Source organism: Apium graveolens, chromosome 10 (genome assembly GCF_009905375.1).
Source record: "Apium graveolens cultivar Ventura chromosome 10, ASM990537v1, whole genome shotgun sequence".
Classification (NCBI taxonomy): domain Eukaryota; kingdom Viridiplantae; phylum Streptophyta; class Magnoliopsida; order Apiales; family Apiaceae; genus Apium; species Apium graveolens.
In genome coordinates this window covers 90,388,815-90,410,873 of record NC_133656.1, presented here as the reverse complement: position 1 = coordinate 90,410,873, position 22,059 = coordinate 90,388,815, and the positions used below count along the sequence as shown (strand labels likewise).

Here is a 22,059-nt window from a genome sequence, read left to right as displayed (position 1 = left end):
AAAGTGTGACCTAACAAGTGGTATCAGAGCTATCTGTTAACACACATACAGTTAAAGATCCAAACACAGTCATGTCTGACACAGAAACTCCAACTAAGCCTACCAAAACTGAGGAATCATCAAAGACATCAATTCAGAGTCGATATGAGACTATCAGAGTTCCCATATTGAGACCATCTGAATATCCCATATGGAAGGTAAGGATGACCATGTTTCTGGAAGCAACAGATCCAGAATACCTTGATAGAATCAGGGAAGGGCCTCACAAACCTACCAAGCTCGCTGTTGTAGTTCCAGGTGAAGCAGCAATGACCGTACCAAAGGAAAAGAATGATTACACTGCTGAAGATATAGCATCTATTGCTAAGGATGCCAAGGTACGTCACTTATTGCATAGTGCCATTGATAATGTAATGTCAAACAGGGTAATCAACTGCAAGACTGCTAAGGAGATATGGGATGCACTGGAGACAAGGTGTCAAGGAACTGAAACAGTTAAGAAGAACAGGAAGACAATACTCACTCAAGAGTATGAACACTTTGACTCTAGGACTAATGAGTCATTGACTGATGTGTATGAAAGATTTGTCAAACTCTTGAATGACTTGTCATTGGTTAATAAGGAGTATGATCTTGAAGATACAAATCTCAAATTCCTGTTAGCTCTTCCTGAATGTTGGGATTTGAAGGCAACAACAATAAGAGACAACTACAATCTTGATGAAACAACTCTTGATGAAATCTATGGAATGCTCAAGACTCATGAACTTGAGATGGAACAAAGAAGCAAGAGAAAAGGAGGAAAGTCAAGGACAGTTGCTCTCAAGGTTGAAGAGGAATCCCCCAAACCATCTTCCTCAAAGAAAGATAAGGGTAAAGCTCTTATCATAAAATCTGATACTGAGTCATCAAGTTCTGAGAGTGATGATGACTCAGATTCTGAAAGCTTGCCTGAAACTGATGCTGATGAGGAGATGATGAAGCTGTGTGCTCTTATGGTGAAAGGAATCACAAAGATTGCATACAGGAAGTTCAGGAAGGGAAAGAAGTTTTCCAGGAAAGGCATAAGTTCTGATAAGAAGAATTTCAGAAGATCTGAAGGAAAAGGAGGAAAGTCTGACAAAGGAGATTATGCTAATGTTAAATGTTATAATTGTGGTGAGAAAGGCCACATATCTCCTGAATGCAAGAAGACCAAGAATGACAAAGGCAAAGCTCTTGTCACAAAGCAGAAAAGCTGGACAGACACCTCAGACTCTGAAAGTGAGGAGAACTATGCATTGATGGCAAATGCTGAAAAATCAAGTTCTGAGAGCAGTTCTGAAACTGCTGAAACAAAGGTACCTCAGACTACTTATGCTTTTCATACTGATGATATTAATGAGTTGAGAAGATATCTTAAAACCATGTTTGTTAGTTATAGAGATCAAACTTTAACATGTGAAAGATTAACTTCTGAAAATCTTGCTTTTAAGAAAAGAAACAATTTCTTAGAAAAAGAGTTAGTCATGTTTCATCAAACTCAGAAGGATAGAGATGATGCTTTTTATGTTAGGGATGAAGTGCTAAAAATGAATGAATCTCTAAAAACTGAGTTAGAAAAGGAGAGAGAGATTATCAGAACTTGGACTAACTCTGGCAAAACAACTCAAAATTTGCTGAGCAGTGGAAACTGGAAAGAGGGCTTAGGTTATGAAGAAAATAATGAAAAAGGAACTGAAGAAATTAAGCCTGTTGATAAGCAAAAGCCGAAGTTAAAACCTGTTAAGTTTGTAACTGAAAAATCCGAAACTGAGAAATCAGAAGTTCAAAAGGAATTAGCTTCTGACAAACTAAAACAGGAAAAGACAGCTGAAGTTAACATAGGCTTAATGACAAAGAAGCAGCTTAAGCATAAGCTGAAAGATGTTAAGAATGCAAACAAGGTAAAATCACCTAGGAAAAACAGGAATGGAAAGGAAGGTGTGAATAAAAGCAATAACTATAAATCTATTCCTGATGCTCCTAGGAAAGCATGTTATAACTGTGGAAGTTCTAACCATCTGGCTTCTTTTTGCAGGAAGAATAAGAATATTAACTCCTTATCTACAAAGTCAGGAGTTAAGAGTCAGTCTGTTAGATACAAACCACAAAATCCTTGTTTTCATTGTGGTAGTTTATGGCATTCCATTTATACTTGTAAGGAATATCATAGTTTGTACTATGATTATTATCAAATAAAACCTTCTTTAAAGAAAGTTTCTGTTGTTCCTTCTAGTATAAGTTCTGATAAGAAAACTGTTAACATAAAATCTGATGTTAAATCCGCTGCAAATGTTAACAAACCTAAAAAGGCCAAAGGATCCAAGCAAGTCTGGGTCCTTAAAACTAATAATTAGTGGTCTTTTTGATTGCAGGGCAACAGGAAAAATATTTTAGTTCTGGACAGTGGATGTTCAGGACACATGACTGGAAATAAGGCCCTGCTATCAGACTTTGTGGAGAAAGCTGGCCCAAGTGTTTCTTATGGAGATGGCAACATTGGAAAAACTTTGGGATATGGCAATATCAATCTTGGGAATGTCATCATTAAAGATGTAGCTCTAGTCTCAGGACTTAAACACAACTTACTGAGTATAAGTCAAATCTGTGACAGAGGTTATCATGTTGATTTCTTTGCAGAACATTGTGAAATAGTTAGTAAATCTAAAAGAAAAATTGTTCTGAAGGGATTCAGGCGTGGTAACATTTATGAAGCTAAGCTTTCAACAAGTTCTGATGGTTCTGCAATCTGTTTAGTGAGTAGAGCCTCAACTGAAGAAAGCTGGAATTGGCACAAGAAACTCTCTCATTTAAACTTCAACAAGATAAATGAACTGATCAAGAAAGATCTTGTGAGAGGACTGCCAAAATCAGTGTTTGTTCCTGATGGTCTTTGTGACTCATGTCAGAAGGCTAAACAAAGAAAATCTTCATTCAAGAGCAAGACTGAATCATCAATTCTTGAGCCTTATTATCTACTTCATGTTGATCTATTTGGTCCAGTGAATGTCATGTCTATTGCAAAGAAGAAATATGCGTTGGTCATAGTAGATGAGTTCACCAGATACACATGGGTGTATTTCTTGCACACAAAAAGTGAAACTGCATCTATCCTGATTGATCATGTCAAACATCTGGATAAATTGATCAAAGATTCTGTGAAAATTTTGAGGAGTGATAATGGCACTGAATTCAAGAATTTGATAATGGAAGAGTTCTGCAAAAATCATGGAATAAAGCAAGAATTTTCTGCTCCTGGAACTCCACAGCAAAATGGAGTTGTTGAAAGGAAGAATAGAACTCTAATTGAAGCTGCACGAACAATGCTTGAAGAAGCAAAGCTTCCAACCTATTTCTGGGCTGAAGCTGTGCAGACTGCTTGTTTTACTCAAAATGCAACACTCATTAACAAGCATGGAAAAACACCATATGAGATGGTGAAGAACAAGAAGCCAAATCTCATATACTTTCATGTATTTGGATGTAAATGTTTTGTTCTCAAGACTCATCCTGAACAGCTATCCAAGTTTGATCTAAAAGCTGATGAGGGAATCTTTGTAGGATATCCACTTTCTACAAAAGCCTTCAGAGTCTATAATTTGAGAACAAAAGTGGTCATGGAATCTATCAATGTCTCTTTTGATGACAAGAAGATCACTGGACTTGAAGATTGCATTGATCATGATAAGCTGAGATTTGAAAATGAAGATTCATATTCTGATATCTCAAGTCCTGACAGTCTAAGTCCTGATACTGTAAATTCTGATGGATTAAACTCTGATGTTATTGAAACTGTGGTGACTACGTCAAAGGAAGATGCACCAATGCAGGGGGAGCATACTCAAGATATTATCACATCTCAAGAAGCATCAGAACATACATCTGGCTCTTCAAATTCTGATTCGTCAAGTTCTGATAAGCCAAGTACTGACAGTGCTGAAAATCTAAATACTGAAGGATCCAACTCAGAGAGCATAGTTTCAGGGGGAGCATCAGAAAATGAAACCGAAGACAGCATGAATCATGGGGGAGCATCCAGTTCTAGAGAAAATCTTCCATCTGCAAGGAAGTGGACAAAATCACATACACCTGATTTAATAATTGGAAATCCTGAGGCAGGTGTCAGAACTAGAACAGGTACTTCGAATGAATGTCTTTACAATTCTTTTCTCTCTCAGTCTGAGCCAAAGAAAGTGGAAGAAGCTCTTCAAGATGCTGATTGGGTGCAAGCAATGCAGGAAGAGTTGAATGAATTTGAAAGAAACAAAGTCTGGACCTTAGTGCCAAGACCCAAGAATAGATCGGTTGTTGGTACAAAGTGGGTATTCAGAAACAAAACTGACAGTGATGGCATAATTGTAAGGAACAAGGCAAGGCTGGTTGCAAAAGGATATTCTCAACAGGAGGGAATTGACTATGATGAAACATTTGCTCCAGTTGCTAGGTTAGAAGCCATAAGGATATTCATGGCTTATGCTGCTCACAAAAAGTTTACTGTCTTTCAAATGGATGTGAAAAGTGCTTTTCTCAATGGAGAATTGGAAGAGGAAGTATATGTTGAACAACCTCCAGGCTTTGTAGATTCCAAACATCCAGATTATGTCTACAGGCTTGATAAAGCACTTTATGGACTTAAGCAAGCTCCAAGAGCATGGTATGAGACTTTAGCTCAGTTTCTTCTGGAAAGTGGATTCAACAGAGGAACTATTGACAAAACATTGTTCTATCTCAATCATGGCAAGGACTTACTTCTGATCCAGATTTATGTTGATGATATTATTTTTGGGTCTCCAAATGACAAACTTTGCAAAAAGTTTGCCAACCTAATGCAGTCAAGATATCAGATGAGTATGATGGGAGAACTTAGTTATTTTCTGGGCCTTCAAGTCAAGCAGACTGAAGAAGGAACTTTTATTTGTCAATCTAAGTATACCAGAAACTTGCTGAAGAAATTTGGAATGCAAGACTGTTCAAGTGCATCCACTCCCATGGCCACTGCAACAAAACTGGATAAGGATACTGGTAATTCAGTAGATATTACTGATTACAGAGGTATGATTGGCTCACTTCTCTATCTAACTGCTAGTAGACCAGATATCATGTTTGCTACCTGTCTTTGTGCAAGATTTCAAGCAGATCCAAGAGAACCTCACTTAACAGCTGTAAAAAGAATCTTTAAGTATCTTAAAGGAACAGCTGATCTAGGATTATGGTATCCTAGAGAATCAGATTTTAAATTAATAGGTTACTCAGATGCAGATTTTGCAGGTTGCAAAATTGACAGGAAAAGCACAAGTGGAAGCTGCCAATTTCTTGGAGGCAGGTTGGTTTCTTGGTATAGCAAGAAACAAAAGTCAATTTCCACATCAACTGCAGAAGCAGAGTATATTGCTGCAGGAAGCTGCTGTGCACAGATTCTCTGGATGAAGAATCAGTTACTGGATTATGGGTTAACATATTTCAAAATCCCTATTTACTGTGATAATCAAAGTGCTATTGCTATGACAGGTAATCCAGTTCAACACTCTATGACAAAGCACATCAGCATCAGGTACCATTTCATCAGGGAACATGTGGATGAAGGTACAGTGGAATTGCATTTTGTTCCCACAGATCAACAAGTAGCAGATATCTTCACAAAACCACTGTGTGAAGCTACCTTTTCAAAATTGGTAAATGAACTTGGAATGATTTCAGGTTCTTTCTCTAAATCTGCTTAAACTTGTTCTATGTTATCAGACTTTATGATCAGTATTTACAGAATTAATCTCTTTGTATATTCTGTGCATTAATTGATAAATGTCTTTAAGTACTGACTGTTGTCTGATATATGTTTCTAAACTCTGATAAGTGATATGTCTGTTTCAGTAACTATTTAATCCCATGAGGATAACTGTGCTAGATACTGACCTACTAGTCTTCAATAAACAAATGATCCCATGAAAGAAGTAATTATTTCTGTGGAAATCCTATGACACAAGCAAATTCTGATAACTGAGCTTAGTTAAGTTTACTTTGTATATCTTATTACTAAGTCACAAATTAGAATAATGCTACTCATCTGTTTAAGTTCTGATTCTAGTAAAACTGCTGAATGTACTAAGTGCTGATAAACCTCACTTATCAAAAGAAAAAGAAAAAGAATCAAAGAATAATATCAGGTACTCCTTTGAGATCTAGAGTAAAAATGTGAATGGGACGACCCAAGTGCATTGCTGGTATTAAGTAAATATGCATTAGAAAAGCAAAATATTTTTCTTGGTGACTTTTCACACTCTATGATTACTGGAGAAATACTCTGATAATAGCATAAATTCTAATAAACAGTCGTGACTCACTTACACTGAGAAGCCTCTGTAAAATAGAATTTCAAAAGATGCATAAAATTAGCACAAAAACAGTAGAGGTGGACTCATGCATGAACTCATTTATCAGTAGGTTTCAGGATAATGACAGCTCTTTAGCAAAATTTTAATTATGACTTATTTCTAAGATGTACTGAAGTAGATCAGACTTTACTCTTTGTCTGTTATTTAGCTTAATGCACACACACATCACTCCATATGAATGATGAAATTTCTGTGGTGGTCTATGTTATTTTAGATAAACAGTCATTGTGTCATTTCTGCACAAATTCTGAGGACAAGTTCTAGTTCCACGTTCTGATGATTAAGTTCTGACGTTCATAACTAAGAACTTGTATGAGTATTTACTAAGATAGATATCCCTTGTTCGAGTTAAGACATTATGTTCTGATGACTGTTAAGTTCTGGTACAGGTCTAAGTTCTGATTTTTCAGTCTAACCCTTTACTTGACTTATCTGTGAATAAAATTTGGTAACAGTCTCAGATTAATTTCAAAATGTTGAAGTGGAAGATTAATAGTCTATGGTTAAAACATAATGGCACTCGTCCTTGAACAGATCACTCTTGTTACATGTGCACATTCCTTTTCCAATGACTGTTATTCTTTTTCAAAGTCTAGGGAGACGAGGTAGAATTACTTCTACCTGTCAGCATTCAATTTCTTTGCGTCTCTTGGCATTCTCTTGTCTATATATGCAGCCACTTCACATTAGTCTTCTCATCACACTTGTATCACAAATTCAGTCTTGTTTTTCATTTACTATCACAAATGGCTGAATTTGGCTGGTTCTACAATTACGGTGATGAGACGGTGCATGTCTTTTTGAATGGAATTCCAACTCCCTACCTCTCATTCTACTCAACCTACCCTCAGAACTTATCTCAAATCCTATCTCTCCACTTCACAGAATGCTCAACCTTCTTCTTCAGCACCTACTGTGAAGCCTACATCCTCTACGCCAAAGAGAACAAAGACTGTTCCTCAAACATCTCAGAAGAAGCGGAGGATTACTTTGAGAGATGAATCAGATTCTGAGGATCAGATTCCATCTTCAGAACCTATGATATATGAAGCTGAGAAGGCAACTTCTCAGAAGGATTCTGCAATTGGGGGTTCTAGGCTTCTCAAGAGGCTTAGACGTATGACGGTTCCTGCAACTCCCAAGGAATCCACATCAACAAGGAAGTACAAGAAACAGAGGGCACAGAGGCCAGTTTCAGATGATGAGGAGGAAGCAGCTAAGGAAGGGGATCAGGAATCTCTGATCTCGCAAGACAAGGAATTTGCTCCAGTCACTTCTTCTCCGTCAACTCAATCTCAGGAACCTGAATCTGACAAGGCTAATTCACCTTCTATATCTCTTGTTGATCCAGGCACAAGTGCTGAAATTGATATTCAGAACTTGGTTGTGCCTGAAATACTTTTGTTAGAAGCTCCAACAACAAATAATCCTTCCACAACACCTGTTACTGATGCTGTTCAAACTCCAGAGTTATCACTATCACCTTCTCTGCATCAAGATGATGATCAGATTTTAGGTGAGCATCAGGATATGGCTGTTGATCAGAACCTAGTATCCGATCAGCAATTAGAGGATGTTGAAGCCTCCATTGCTACTCACACTGTTGTCTTATCAGAAGATACTGATTCTTTAAGTTCTGATGCTGCAAATGTTGGAGATACTGGTGAAGCTGCTACAACTGTAGATGCTGATGCAGCAGGTCCTTCAGGACATACTCCTCCATTGACTCTTCCTAAGTCTGAACTGCTAAAGGAGTTTGTTATCAGGGATGCACCAGTACCTTGGAGTGAAACTCCTGCAGGTCAGGAGTGGACTAAGGAATGGAACTCAGTTTCATGTGTTCCAAATGCTTTACATCTTGCTGAGCACTTGACTAAAGCTGATGAAATGTTAAATTCTGATGATTTTAAAACCCAGCTTAGAGTCACTGCATTGAGTACTAAACATCTACACGGTCTTCATTCCAATACTCATGCAGAGCTACACAAGATTCAGGAGAACTTTATTAAACAGGAACAAGTTTGGAAACTTGATAAGAAAAAGTTCTTCCAACCTACCATTGACAGGGTTGCTTATATTGAGAAAACTCAAGAGAAGCAACAAGCTCAGATTGATCAAATTCTGACAAATCAAGCTTCTCAGCAATCGCAACTTACTGAAATCCAGACCTCAGTGGAACTACTTATCTCTCTTTTATTACCTGCTGATGCCAAAAAGGGGGAGAAGGTAATTAAGTCCAAATGCAAAACCAACAAGTCACTGCAAGGAAAGGATGATGGAAAAGATGACCAAGGAAACTCTGGAATGGGTAGTGGTCATAGTCAAGGTAGAAGGTTTACATCAAGACAAGCTAGTCACAGAACAAGTTCTGATACTGGGAAAAGAATAAGTTCTGCTGCTGGTAAAAGGATAAGTTCTGATGAACTTCTAGATCTTGATGAGGAAATGTCAAGACAGTTATTTCTTCAAGAAAATCCAGGGATGGACTTGGAAAGTTTAAAGGAAGAAGAAGCCAGACTTAAATCAGAGAAAGTCATATCTAAATCTGAAGCTTCTGGTAAAAAGTTACTTCCAAAACCTAAAGGCATTGTGATCAAAGAAAGGATACATACTGAAGAAACTTTGGCTAGATCACAACCACAGATAGATCCAAGATCCAAGGGTAAAGAAAAGGTTGGTGAACCTATCAAGCCTTATGTACCTCCTGAGGAAGAAGAAATTACTGATGGAAAAGATAATCTTGCTCTGACTTCAAGAAAAGTTCTTAAAACAACCTCTGACATGGCTCAAGTTGTTCAGAGTCAAGAAATTGTAAGTTCTGATATTCAGAAGAAGCAAGTAACCTCTGACAGTGCTCAAGTTAACTTGATATCAGAAAATAAATCTAAAACACTCCTACCAGGATTCACTAAAGCAAAACAGACTCAATCTTTGAAGACTACTTCAAGTGGTTTTGAAGCAAGAGTAGTTACTGGAAAGGAAGCTAGAGATAAAACTGGATTGGGAAGTGCTGATGAAAGAAGAGTACACAACACTACTGATGATCCAACTTCCTTGTGTGAACCAGGTATTGGAGCAACTCCTGAAAGATTGAATCAACTAGAATCTGTACAGATGGTTTACCATACCTACTTGAAAGAATACATCATGTTGTATTTCATGACAGATGGTAGGGTTTATCATATAAGACAAAATGCCATTCCGTTGAAGTATTTTGAAGAATTGGAGCATGTATTGTTCTTACTTCAAGTGGATGACAGAATAACAGAGACTGCTGCAAACTACTTAAAGGAACAGATTCAGAGACAGAAAAGACTTTATTCTGTTAAGTCTGACAGCAGATATGTTCCAAAGTACAGAAATCACAATGGTGATATTGTTGATATGAAGCCTAATACTGCACAGATCAGAACGTATCTTGGTATTAAGGGGCTTGAATTCAATCTAGAGTCTAATAAAGCTTATGTCATAAGACTAGATCGGGAGTTGAGAAAAGCAAAGATTAATGATCTCAGAGCTGCAATATTTCAAGCTGGTGAAGATACTGCAGAGCTTAAAGATGTCAAACGGAGAATGATTGATGAACTCAGATATGCTGAGAAATGTTTGTTGAAGAATTATCTCAGAACAACTCCTGACATCAGAGAGATCAGAAAATGATGAAGCCAAGTCGAAGATCTACAACTGCTTAAATTCTGATATTTATACAGATTGAAGTTGTTATCAGAAGTTGAATTGGTAAAAACTTGAAGGACTGTAAGTTGTAGTTATCTTGTCTATTTCTCATGCATTTGTACTTAATGTTTTTGACATCATCAAATATCTGTTAAACTTGTATATTTTGTTAATTTACAAGTTGGGGGAGATTGTTAGATATATTTGATAATGTCATGGCTAATATGTTTTATGTTTAGATTTCAGATCTTATTTGAACAGAACAAATCAGTACTTAACTGATCAGTACTTATACTGGAAGTCAAAACTTAAGGGATATCAGTACTTATGTTATCAGGAGATAGATATCAGAACTTAAGTGCTGAAGGACGATCAGATAAGGACAGTAGCTGATTAAAGTTAAGAAGATCAAGATAAACATAAGAAGAGATATGCATGAAGAAGGAATTCCGTGAAGAATGGAATACTTGGAATAGAAGATATCTGATTGATATATTTTAGGAAGCAGAATTATATTCCATATCAATTAGCGAATATCTTGTAACTGTGTAGTATATAAACACAGAAATAGAGTTTACACTATATGTGTTATCATTATCGAGAATATTATTTAGTATAACTCTAGCAGCTCTCGTGATATTTTGTTCATCACTGAGAGATAACAGTTCCAGATTGTAACAGAGTTTATTGTTTAAATAAAGTTTGTTTTCTGTTACATAAGTTCTTGAAGTTCGATTTGATTGTGATAAACACTGTATTCACCCCCTCTACAGTGAAAGTGTGACCTAACAATTTATGGGAAAATTTCAGCTGAAAATTTTGCCTATAAATACACTATTATAGACCCTATTTTCATTCGAACACAAGACCCCAAAACCCAAAAAGTTTGGAAAACCCAATTCTCTCCACCTCCTTCCTCCTCCTTAACATCGTTTTCTTAGTGGATACCGGTGGAGTGCTTCACACTTGAGGAGCAACTGCTAAGGATCTCTGATCATTGTCTCCGAATTATTTTAAAGGTCAGATTCGATCCCTCAAATTTTTATTCATGATCTGTATGCTTTTATTTGGATTTTATATGTGTAAAAAGTGTTTTGCCATGCCCCCGATGCGTTTAAAATCCAACAATAAGCACACTAACATCACATGACACATAAGCACAATAACATCACATGAACACGTAATCACAATATAACATCACATAAACACATAAACACAGTAACATCACACAATGTTAGTGAAATATATACCTTTACTCAAACAGGGTGAAGCTTCAAAAGGTGGTGTACCATAATTCTTCCCCAAATCAAAATTTTCTACCATAATTGAAGGGTCATAGTTCACTACAAATATTTGAACCAACATGTTAGGCAATGAAAAAGAGATTAACTTTTTTATTTTAGGTCATAGTTTAGATACTAACTAACTCTAGACAGAGGACTGTCCTCTGTTTGTTTACTCATTTATTTTGTAGCATGATCATAAATAAACCCTGCAACATTTGTGAGCAATTTTTAAGGAACGTAATGACTTAAATTTAATCTCTTCAGTAATAAACAATCACAATTAGATTGCTGCAAGGATATAGGTTTCACATCACATTTATTCTCAAGTCCTGTGTGTACTTTCACATTTGAGTTGGAGGATATATCCCTTGAATAGACCCTCATCATCGAAATGTCATAATTCCCTAAGCAGTGGCAAAAACATCACATGTACACACTTATCTTCCGCACATTAAACTTGTATGTTTCAAGTGGGATAAAATTTACTTACACACTCGTGACAATAAGTCGTCCCCAACATCAACTGGTCCTACACTTTCCTTAACTGTCAAGCAAAAAATACAAAAAAGGTGGTATGATAGTCTCATACATCACTTGAACACATAAGCGCAATAACATTACATAAACACATAATCGTTAAATGTTACATAACATAGTTCTATTCGAAGAACAATTGTGATCAGAGGTTTCATCAGCACGATCGATTTCCATTGCAACATCCATGGTTTTTTAAAATTGACACTGCATTTGACAAATTCCCCAAACATTAAAAATTGATCCAAAGTATTACGAAAAAAGAAAATAATCAGATAAATGACATATCTCAATCCTTCCATTACATTTCAAGGTTTAGTTGTTTGAAAAGCTCTTCGAACAATTCTTATTCTCATTCATCCCATCTTCTTCCACATCCGAAAAAATCAATGAAGAAATGCTTCAAAAAAGAAAAGAGAATAAACCTTATTCTATATATTCTACATATATATATCATCAAAACTAAACACACACATTAGTTCACTTTAAAATTCAAATTAAGGGGGGAACTGATTATACAACTATTAAAATTGTAATTAAGTACATGTGTCAAACATCAGCTTAATTTGAAATTCAAATTAAGGGGGGCAAAATAAGTAGAAGGTAACTAATACTTACCTCCCTTTGTCATATGGAGCCAACACGTAAGCAGCGGCGGAACAATAGTTGGAGCAAGTTTGCTTGATGTCAGCATCCAGCTCCTTATTGGAGTATTACTCTAACTAATACTTCGGACAAACCACTTGCAGCTGATTAAATAATCCCTAAAATTAGACAACTTGCAACGCAGTATGGTTGTCTGAATGATGAGCTGTAAAACTTACAGAAGAAGCATGTTAAATTGTGTATGTATTAATACGTATGTATTAGGTATTGTAGAAGTATGATACGTTTTTAGTAAAAAGCAGTGATAAAAGACTGTAATTAAGGCAAAGTTGTGGAGGGCTTTGCAGACATTTCAGCCTTCTTTTGCCTTCAGACTTCATACTTTTAAATTGATAATGTTCCAAGCAGTTATGTAAGCTGGTAGTTAATCTAATTGAACTAAAATGGAGTTAAGTGAGCGGGATCGAATATTTAAGTGCTTATCTTTTATCATCTCTCGCAATGATTTGTTAGGACGTACATCGTACTCAATTATAATAATTATATAATACATACAAGCGTAATTAGTAAAAAAAGGAATGTAATTAAGTCAAATACCTTTTAACTAATCCTTAAAAATGACCGTCAAACATGTGTTTTAGTAATGGCAAATTTCAAGAACTTTTCTTCCTCTGTGCTAACATCAAATACTTTAAATGCTAGCTACCTGGGAATTTCTATTGAACAGAAGCTTAAATTATGCAAATCTCTACAAGAACTCAAACAAATCCATGCATTTCTCATTAAAACAAGCTCACCCATTCATTTCCACCAGCTCATATTCACCAAATCCTTATCCTTTTCTCCTGGTTCATCTTCTTCTTGGGACCCAACTTATGTATACTCACTGTTTGATAAATTACCTGACCCTGATATTACTGCATATAATGCTGTTATTAGATGTTTTTCGAGTACCAAGAATGATGAGAGCTCATTGGTGGCTGTTTTAGTTTTTGTTGAAATGCTTGAAAATGGACCATTTCCTGATAATTATACCTACCCTTTTGTTTTCAAGGCGTGTACGCGATTATGTGCATTCAAAGAAGGCGAACAAGTTCATGCACATGTGGTTAAAAATGGGTTTGTGTCTGATTTGTATGTGGTGAATAATTTGATGAGATTGTATGCAGTTTGTGGCGGTGTTGAGAGAATGAGGAAGTTGTTTGGTGGAAGTACGGAAAGGGATTTGGTGTCGTGGACTACGTTGATTCAAGGTTATGTGGATATGGGGTATTGGAAGGAAGGCGTACGTGTGTTTTTTGAGATGTGCATTGAAGGTGTCAGGGCTGATGAGATGACAATGGTGGTAGTGATTTCTGCAATTGCAAAATTAGGTGATTTAAGTCTTGGGAGGAAAATTCATGAGTATATGTATGACCATAAGGTGAAATTTGATGTGTTTGTTGGAAATGCATTGGTTGATATGTACTTAAAATGTGGCAGTGCTGAGTTTGCTTGTAACGTTTTTAATGAGATGCCTGTCAAAAATGTGGTTTCGTGGAACTCAATGATACTGGGTTTGGCTCAACAAGGGAAGTTTAGGGAGGCCATAAATGTGTTCAGTAAGATGCAGAGTAAAGGTGTCAAACCGGATACTGTTACTTTAGTTGGTGTGCTCAACTCGTGTGCAAATTTAGGGGGGCTTGATTTGGGGACGTGGCTTCACGCATACATAGATAGGTATCATCTTAAAGGCGATGGTTTTCTTGGTAATGCGCTTATAGACATGTATGCAAAGTGCGGAAGCATAGCTAAAGCCTTAAGAGTATTTAATAACATGAAGTGGAAAGATGTATATACATATTCAGCCATGATCGTTGGGTTAGCCTTAAATGGGCAAGGAGAAAGAGCACTTCAAGTTTTCTTAGAGATGAGGAAGATGGAAATTGAACCAAATGAAGTGACATTTATTGGTGTTCTTATGGCATGTAGTCATGCAGGACTATTGGAGGATGGACGCAAGCATTTTGGTAACATGTCAAAGGTTTTTAATCTTGAACCTCAAATAGAGCACTACTGCATCATGGTTGATCTTTTGGGTCGTGCAGGATTGATAAGTGAAGCCGAGGAGTTCATCAGAGAAATGCCAATTGCGCCTGATGCCTCCTTGTGGGGTGCCTTATTAGGAGCCTGTAGGATTCATGGGCATGTTGATCTTGGGAAGAATGTAATGGAAAAACTTGAAAGGATTGAGTCTGAGAGGGACGGTGCCTATGTACTTATGTCAAATATATACTCTTCATCAGATAGATGGAGAGAGTCCTCAACATTGAGAAAGGCAATGAAGGAATTGAACACTAAAAAGAATCCTGGTTGTAGTTTAATTGAACTGGAAGGTGTGGTTTATGAATTTCGGAAAGGGGATAAAGCCCACCCAAAAGTTAATGAGATCTACACATTGCTTGCAGAAATACATAATTGTTTGAGGGATCCCCTAGTCTTGATACAACATTATTTGAGTTCTTCTGGCAGGCAGATGTCACAAGGTAAATGTTAGTGGAAGTTTTTTGTCAATAGTTGTAAATGTAAGGCTCTCTTGCTTTATGGATAATAATGACGTCTGGTATTACTTCAGGATAAATGACCTAACTGTGTTGTGCCTGAATGAAGGTACCTCACCTCAAGAATGGCCTAGTGCCCAAGCACTTGTCTACACGTATCTCTAACAGAGAAGGTTAGATCTTATTACTAGTCAAGTTTCCAATCACAGTTCATTCTTCCGCTTAACATAATTGTTATTCTACAATCTACATGTCATAGTGCATCCATCTGACACGTGTAATTCAAATTTTTAACCTGCTAACCGAATACTAATTTAATCTGCTGTGACTTACACTGGATAACATCTAATTGACAATCATAGTGGAAAATTCAATTTGCCTGCCTCCCGTGAATGGTCATGTTTGTACTTAAAAAATGTACTTGCACATTTCCAACAAAATATCGGAGAGTGGAACTATTCAGGAACTTGTTAGGAGATCCTGGGACCTAGGAATAGTATTCTAGTTGGAAGATCCTTAGCTCACTCCGGTTCGAGAGAGAATATACATACACTAAGAAGTATCTGTTAAAAGCTATAAGCCAATAACACATTACAGAAGTCCTTATGATCTTTTCTGAACAACTATGCTTTTATGAGATTGTGGTGAGAGGAGACAACAAGATTGTACAGCCAAGTTACTCGTTTCAAGTTTTTATATGTATTTTTTTGATACTTAAACCGACGCAGACGCCAGGAGTTGAACCCTTGACCTCTGTTAGAGAAAAGAAGACACCGCACCAACCCCTTGTTGGTAAACCCTATATCTTCTCATACTTGTATTTTAAAACTCTATATCTTCTTTGTTGAAGAAACAGCTGCTCAACCCATAACAACAAAAAATTGTTGTTATTGATGGGCAAGCCATATTATATATATTCATTCTCATATAATTACACATAAATTTGAATCTTCATTAATCTATTGAAACATAATAAAGAGCAAATACAAAAGGCTATACTTTTCTAATAATTGTAATTAGAGTTTGTTTTTGTTACAAGAAAATATTGAAGTGAAATATATTGTGTGTGGTATGTATCTTCTAATTAATATTTAAAAAGAGATTTTGGGCTAAAGATTTTTCTTGCATTTTTTGTGATTGTTAGTTCGTGACACTACGAAATTTCAATGACCTTCGGTTGGGGATTGTTACACGTGACACCTCATTATTTGAAAATATTTTAACAAATTACTACTAGTAGATAAAGAAATACTAAAAGAACTATCTAGACACTAAAAAGACCTATCTCGACAAAGCCTTAGTTAGTTTTTATCCCAAAAATTAAGTAAATTATAAAATGAACTAAAAAATATTATCTTTTTTCCAATTTCTCAATATCCTTTTTAACTTAATGATACATTAATAACCTTAATCATATTAAAAAAAAACTATCTCGTATAATACCTTATGTAATACTCCCTCAGTCCCACCGAATTATTTACGTTACTTTTCGGCACGCTTTTCAATGCTCGTTTAAAATATACTTTCATAATATTTTTTTTTAAAAAAAATTCTGAAAAAAAGTTTCCTGTTTAAACTTTTATTCAGAAAAAAAAAATTTTAAAAAAAAATTTATAAAACTATACTTTATTGAATCCTCGAAATACGTGCAAACAGTGTACGTAAATTACTCACCAGGACGGAGGGAGTATATAAATATGCACATAAACTATCATTCTGTATCATATGAAATGGAAGTAGGCACACATAACTTGCGAAAAACGCAGTAGATAATTAATGGCATGAGGTGATTTCTGTTGACCATTAAGCATAATGCAGGATATATAGAAACACAATTAATGTGAAATCTATATATTAGTATATGTTAAAGCAGCTCAATTTCTTGTATCCTTATTCGTTATAAGATTATTGCAACGGTACATTTAGAATAAACGATCTTCAGGTTACCATAAACTTGTATGTGCAAGTATTTTTTTGACGAATGTATTTATTAAAAAGATCTTCTCAACATAGGAAACATTTGTTTAAGAGATGAAATGATGATTAAGAAAAAAGTTTAACAACCTAGCACTGAATTTTCTTGAATCCCCGCATCTTGAATTTGTTTCTGGCTCCAGCACCGAATGCATGCATGACATTGTACAACTTCTCGTCTTCTCCTTTCTGGTTATAAGATTAGAATCGAAGAGCATTTACAAATAATGATAAAAATCCTAGAGAAATGACTAATGTAAATTCACAATCACATGTAATTTAGTAATTACAAATAAAATCTATGGTCATTTGCTTATAACATGATCTAGAAAACTATGCACACACTTATGAGTAACAAGCCATAAGCTTCAACAATATTTAATAGAAAAATTAATTAAAGGGCTATTGTGAAATAGCATCTTTGGCAGATTCAAGGGTTCTCGTAACAGAAGCAGCAGCATTTTCCAAAACACCACCGCTGGTGTTAGACTTTTTGGCAGGGGGCTGTGGTTGATGAGACATCTGCACCGTCCTTTGTTCTTGTTGTCGGCCGCCGGCTGCATTGCCACTCTGATCAGTTGCCTTGAAACATGAAATCGTCATAAACTTATATGATAGAAAGTCGTCAAGGTTCATTTCATAAATGTCATATATTTCATTAATTTGAGTACATAAAAGAACTGCAAAACCTGACAACATGAATGCATATGTGCATTTGTATTACCTGATTATTAGTTGTTGGATTGCTATTGTTCATCGTGGATTGTTGGTTATTACAATTATCGGGGCTATTATTTTCGATTTTTTCTAGGGATTGAGTATTGTATATTACAAATAATATACAATAAATCACATTTATATTATTTTAAGTTCTTGTTGCATCCTAGAATTTTGGATTAGCGTGGTGGCTAGGATACTGCTAAAATGGGTACTTCCTATTTTTGTGCACAGGTTTGGTGGTCAAGTTAGCTATTTCTAAATCAATAAACTTTTATTACTTAAATCAAATGATACTCGTGTTAACGATTACATTACTTTATCAGTGGAGATGTTAGAGGAGTTCCCAGATGAGTCAAATAATTATACTTATTTTTTTTAATATAGATCATGTATATTAATACAAGTTACACCAATAAAAACCAAGACATAGTATAATTGTAGAATACTTTGAAATCGATTTTGAATCCCTAGCACTATTTAAAATTTAATAGATAAGTTACATAATTATTTAATTCATAAGAATAAGGAAAATTACTAATTTCATTGTTGTGTTTGTGCATTGGAATGTTAGGTCTAATTTTGCCAATATTTGTTCACAAATTTCACCTATCCTTAAATTAATTTTTTTTACCATACTAACAATCCAATCTTACACTATATAAAATATAACCTGCTTTAAAAATGTCATAATATCATATTTAACTAGTTTTGCGAGACACGCTTTACTATGATAGACGAAAATTATTAAAGATCTCAAGTTGTTATATAGGAGGCAAATCTTTTTAATTATCATGTTATAAATACAATCATTAGCTGAAAATTAAACAAAAAATACAAAACAGATGAAGCAGTCTATTGATCACAAATCAAGCATGCAAACAATTTCTGGAAAAAAGATTTTGGAGATGATTTTGAAAGCAGAGCTTCGAAAGAAACAACATGATGTTCATCTGCTCCACCTTCTTTAGCTTTGCAGCACTCGTCACAGTATACTTTATATGCATCTCCAACATATTTAACGGCTTCAGAAACTGTCATATTTTCAACTAGTTTGTGAGGGTAAGTTTCCTTATTATGGTCACCATTCAGAGTTGCAGCCATTTGCACCATTTCTCCTTGATAATCTGTTAGCTTTGCTTCCTCCTCGTTTGGTTCAAAATCACGCATTTTCACTGGCTCTGATAATGTTTCTGCAATCAAGGTACATCTTCCTAGATTAAACTTTTATGTCGTCGCTTTTGTATCATAAAATTCCCGGCTTTTGTGAGGAGTCTTGATAAACTTTCTTGAGTTCAAATATTGAAATTTTTGAAATTTTATGTCAAATTGTCATAGATGTACATACCTGGACAATCTTCTCTGGGGCTACTCCTGTTAAGAACACCTTCAAAAGTGCCAGCCCACGCATCTCGCTTTGTCAAAAAGTCTTTAAGATTAAAGATCTTTTTAATAGTTGCGGCAAGTGAAGAATGCTCAAACTCTGAAGTTGGATATGGTCCTGAAGGTCCATGCAATACTGCAATTTCCAATTCGTGACATTACAGTTAATTTTGTAAATCGTTCACAAGAATTATTTAAAATGATCATAGACTTACCTGTTCCTCGTTCAATCCAGGGAGAGATCATGATGACCGGAACCCTAACTCCTAGTCGGTCGAATTTAAATTTATACGGCTCAGGGCCCTCGATGTCATCGGGACTGGGGACTCCAGTCACTGGAGGCGGGACATGATCATAGAAACCACCATGTTCATCATAAATAATCAAAAACAACATCTCATTCCACTGGGGACTTGATCTCAATGCTTCATAAACCTTTTTCACAAATTTCTGACCTTCCGAAATATCATGAGCAGGGTGATCATCATTTCCAGGTAACAATTTTGTGTCCAGATATCGGTTTTCAATTACAACATAATTTGGTAATTTCCCTTTTTCACAATGGTCCTTGAACTGGAGATCAAACTGATGGTAATTGTCTATGTACTTCAACTTTCTCATATTCCTGTACAAGGAAAATATTTTCATTTGTTATTCGATAAAACCACATTTATACCTCAACATGATGTCCCAACATTTCATCCGCGACGGAGATGATGTACCCCATAATTTTTTATGTAAACGCAAAGACTATTTCACCTTATTCTTGTTTAAGATAACTATTTTAGAATTTTCATCTGCCCGTAATAAAAATTCGCGAACGATGCATAATATGCAGCCCAATAGTGTACTGACGAATTTATTTAGGTGTAAGAGTTAACACACATGGGTCACAGTTTGATGATCTTTAATCTGTCGGCTCCTGCACTTACAATATTCCATATTCCATTTTCTCTTCATAAGGGAGGGCCTAGTCAATGATTCATGCATTGCCTTAGCAGTTGGCTTAACACCTTTAAAATTGACGAGCATCTTATCATATCCGTTCAAGTTATTAAATAACAAGCTACTCCCATACACAATAATACACGTAGTATAGAGTATGATTCAAAACAACAATAAAAGAACTATAAATATTAAGTGTTATTTGGATCGTGGGATTCCAACATGAGGAATTGGAATGCGTCTCAGTCTCATCCCGTTAACCAATTTGATAACTCTTTCCAATCTGACAAAATATTATCTTGAGTTTGCGATTTTTCTTTTGAGCATACTTCTCATTAGAATAAACTATTTTTTGGTACCTATAGAGATCATATGTGTACACATAATATACAGAGGATGCCCCATCAATTAATATACTCGGTTTAATTCCATATAAACAGATAAATTTTCAGCAAAAATTTGTTAAAGTGATTAAGAAAACAAAGTCGAGAGTAATTGAAGAATACAGTTAGTTTGTCCTAACCACATGATCATACCTAGTTGTCTTATATACTTATCACCAGAATCTATACCAACCCGTTAATTTAGTCAATTTGGCAAGTCTAGCAATTCTATAATGTAAAATGTAAAGATGTTCAAAAACATAATTCAGCTATCAAACACCAGTCAAGTAATACTGATTTCTAATTAATTATAATCAAACAATAGTTTCTAATCTAACTGCAATTACAATTTCATCTCTAATCTTTTGGGTTAATGATGTCCCTATATCCGCAACAAGTTGATAGTTCGAATTTTAATTGATACAAGTGCAAGTATTTAGATTTATGTATCCAATAACATTTAGGGAAATGTGAAAGGGAGATGTTTTAGGACAAACGATTGTTACGGTGATATATTATAGTAGCATGATATTACACAGCAATTGTTTGTCCTAGACGAACCCTAATGCAAAATGCAGTTAGCAAGAAAATAGTTATGTTACCTGAAGAAAAGTGTGTTGGGAGGATATTGATGATAGATCCCAAAAGTGCAACCCCCTTCTTCCAAAGACTCAAAAATGGTTTTTTGTGGATAACCTTTGATCAACATACTTGTATCATTTTCCGTTGCACCATGAGAAGTAGCTGAATGTATATACAATCTGTTAGGCTGCGTTAGCGTTGGAATCGAGGCAAACCACCTGTCACAAACCGCAAATTCTTCCACCAATTCCTTGTAAACTGGCACCATTTCTGGTTTGAATCCGTTCATCACAATACTTGACATTCCTTTGTTTATACTCTCAGCTTGTTCAGCAAATCCTTCCATTGTCGGTGCGTGAATATTATCATTGCTATTGCTAGAATATGTAGTGGAAGTTAAAGTAGCCCCGTAAAGTTGTTGATGCGTTGCTTCCAGTGAGTGACCAGGGTCTGGCTCGCTGTAGCCAGACCCGTCACCAAAGAACACACGTCCTGAGGATGGATCGGAGGTGGATAGCGGATTGGATTCCCCTCCGGTCACACCATCGATGTTACTGTTTAAGAATTTCATCCATCCTAGCATGTGGTCAAATGATCGGTTTTCTTGGACAACAAGGACTATTGTTTTAATAGGATAAGTGTTGCTTGTTGCTTCTGGTGCCATTTTTTCTACCTTCAAAATTTGAGATGGTTTCTGATATAATGGATTTGAGGGGTTAACTTCTTCTCTTTTAGCTTTCTTTGATTTGTTTGAATTGATGAGAGGCTTTGAAGCACAATGTTATTCAAATTAAAGTTGTCAAGACTTTTCAATATAGACACCTCTTGCACGAGTTTTATAAATAAACAATTGCAAAGTTTATATAAATACCAATCTTTGAATTTTACAAGTTATAACTTAATGTAGTTGTTGAATTATAGAGCCAAATCATTGCTTTAGTAGCTATAGATTAGCTTGTCTTGACAATCATTTGACACCCTGTTTTAGGGGCTCGAATTATAAATTTAAGGGCCCGAATTCAAA

At 35.6% G+C, this 22,059-nt stretch overlaps 2 protein-coding genes across 6 annotated transcripts; one reads left to right on the top strand and one right to left on the bottom strand.

Annotated features, from left to right (window-relative positions):
• Nucleotides 1-13,139: 13,139 nt before the first annotated feature.
• LOC141690094 (pentatricopeptide repeat-containing protein At1g08070, chloroplastic-like) lies at nt 13,140-19,355 on the top strand. 5 transcript variants are annotated; one of them, XM_074494704.1, is made up of 4 exons: nt 13,140-15,036; nt 15,161-15,224; nt 18,588-18,946; nt 19,081-19,355. In XM_074494704.1, the coding sequence occupies exons 1-2, from the start codon at nt 13,155-13,157 to the stop codon at nt 15,214-15,216; spliced, it is 1,938 nt and encodes a 645-aa protein (XP_074350805.1). In that variant the 5' UTR covers nt 13,140-13,154; the 3' UTR covers nt 15,217-15,224; nt 18,588-18,946; nt 19,081-19,355. The 5 variants fall into 5 exon arrangements, with proteins under 5 accessions (XP_074350805.1, XP_074350806.1, XP_074350804.1 ...); XM_074494705.1 differs by having other exon boundaries at nt 17,454-18,946; XM_074494703.1 differs by having other exon boundaries at nt 17,442-18,946.
• Nucleotides 18,598-21,868, bottom strand: LOC141690095 (non-specific phospholipase C3-like). The gene is made up of 4 exons (XM_074494708.1): nt 21,056-21,868; nt 19,341-19,750; nt 19,091-19,261; nt 18,598-18,935 (listed from the first exon to the last, which is right to left on the bottom strand). The coding sequence occupies exons 1-4, from the start codon at nt 21,697-21,699 to the stop codon at nt 18,598-18,600; spliced, it is 1,563 nt and encodes a 520-aa protein (XP_074350809.1). The 5' UTR covers nt 21,700-21,868.
• Between the last annotated feature and the right edge of the window lie 191 nt (nt 21,869-22,059).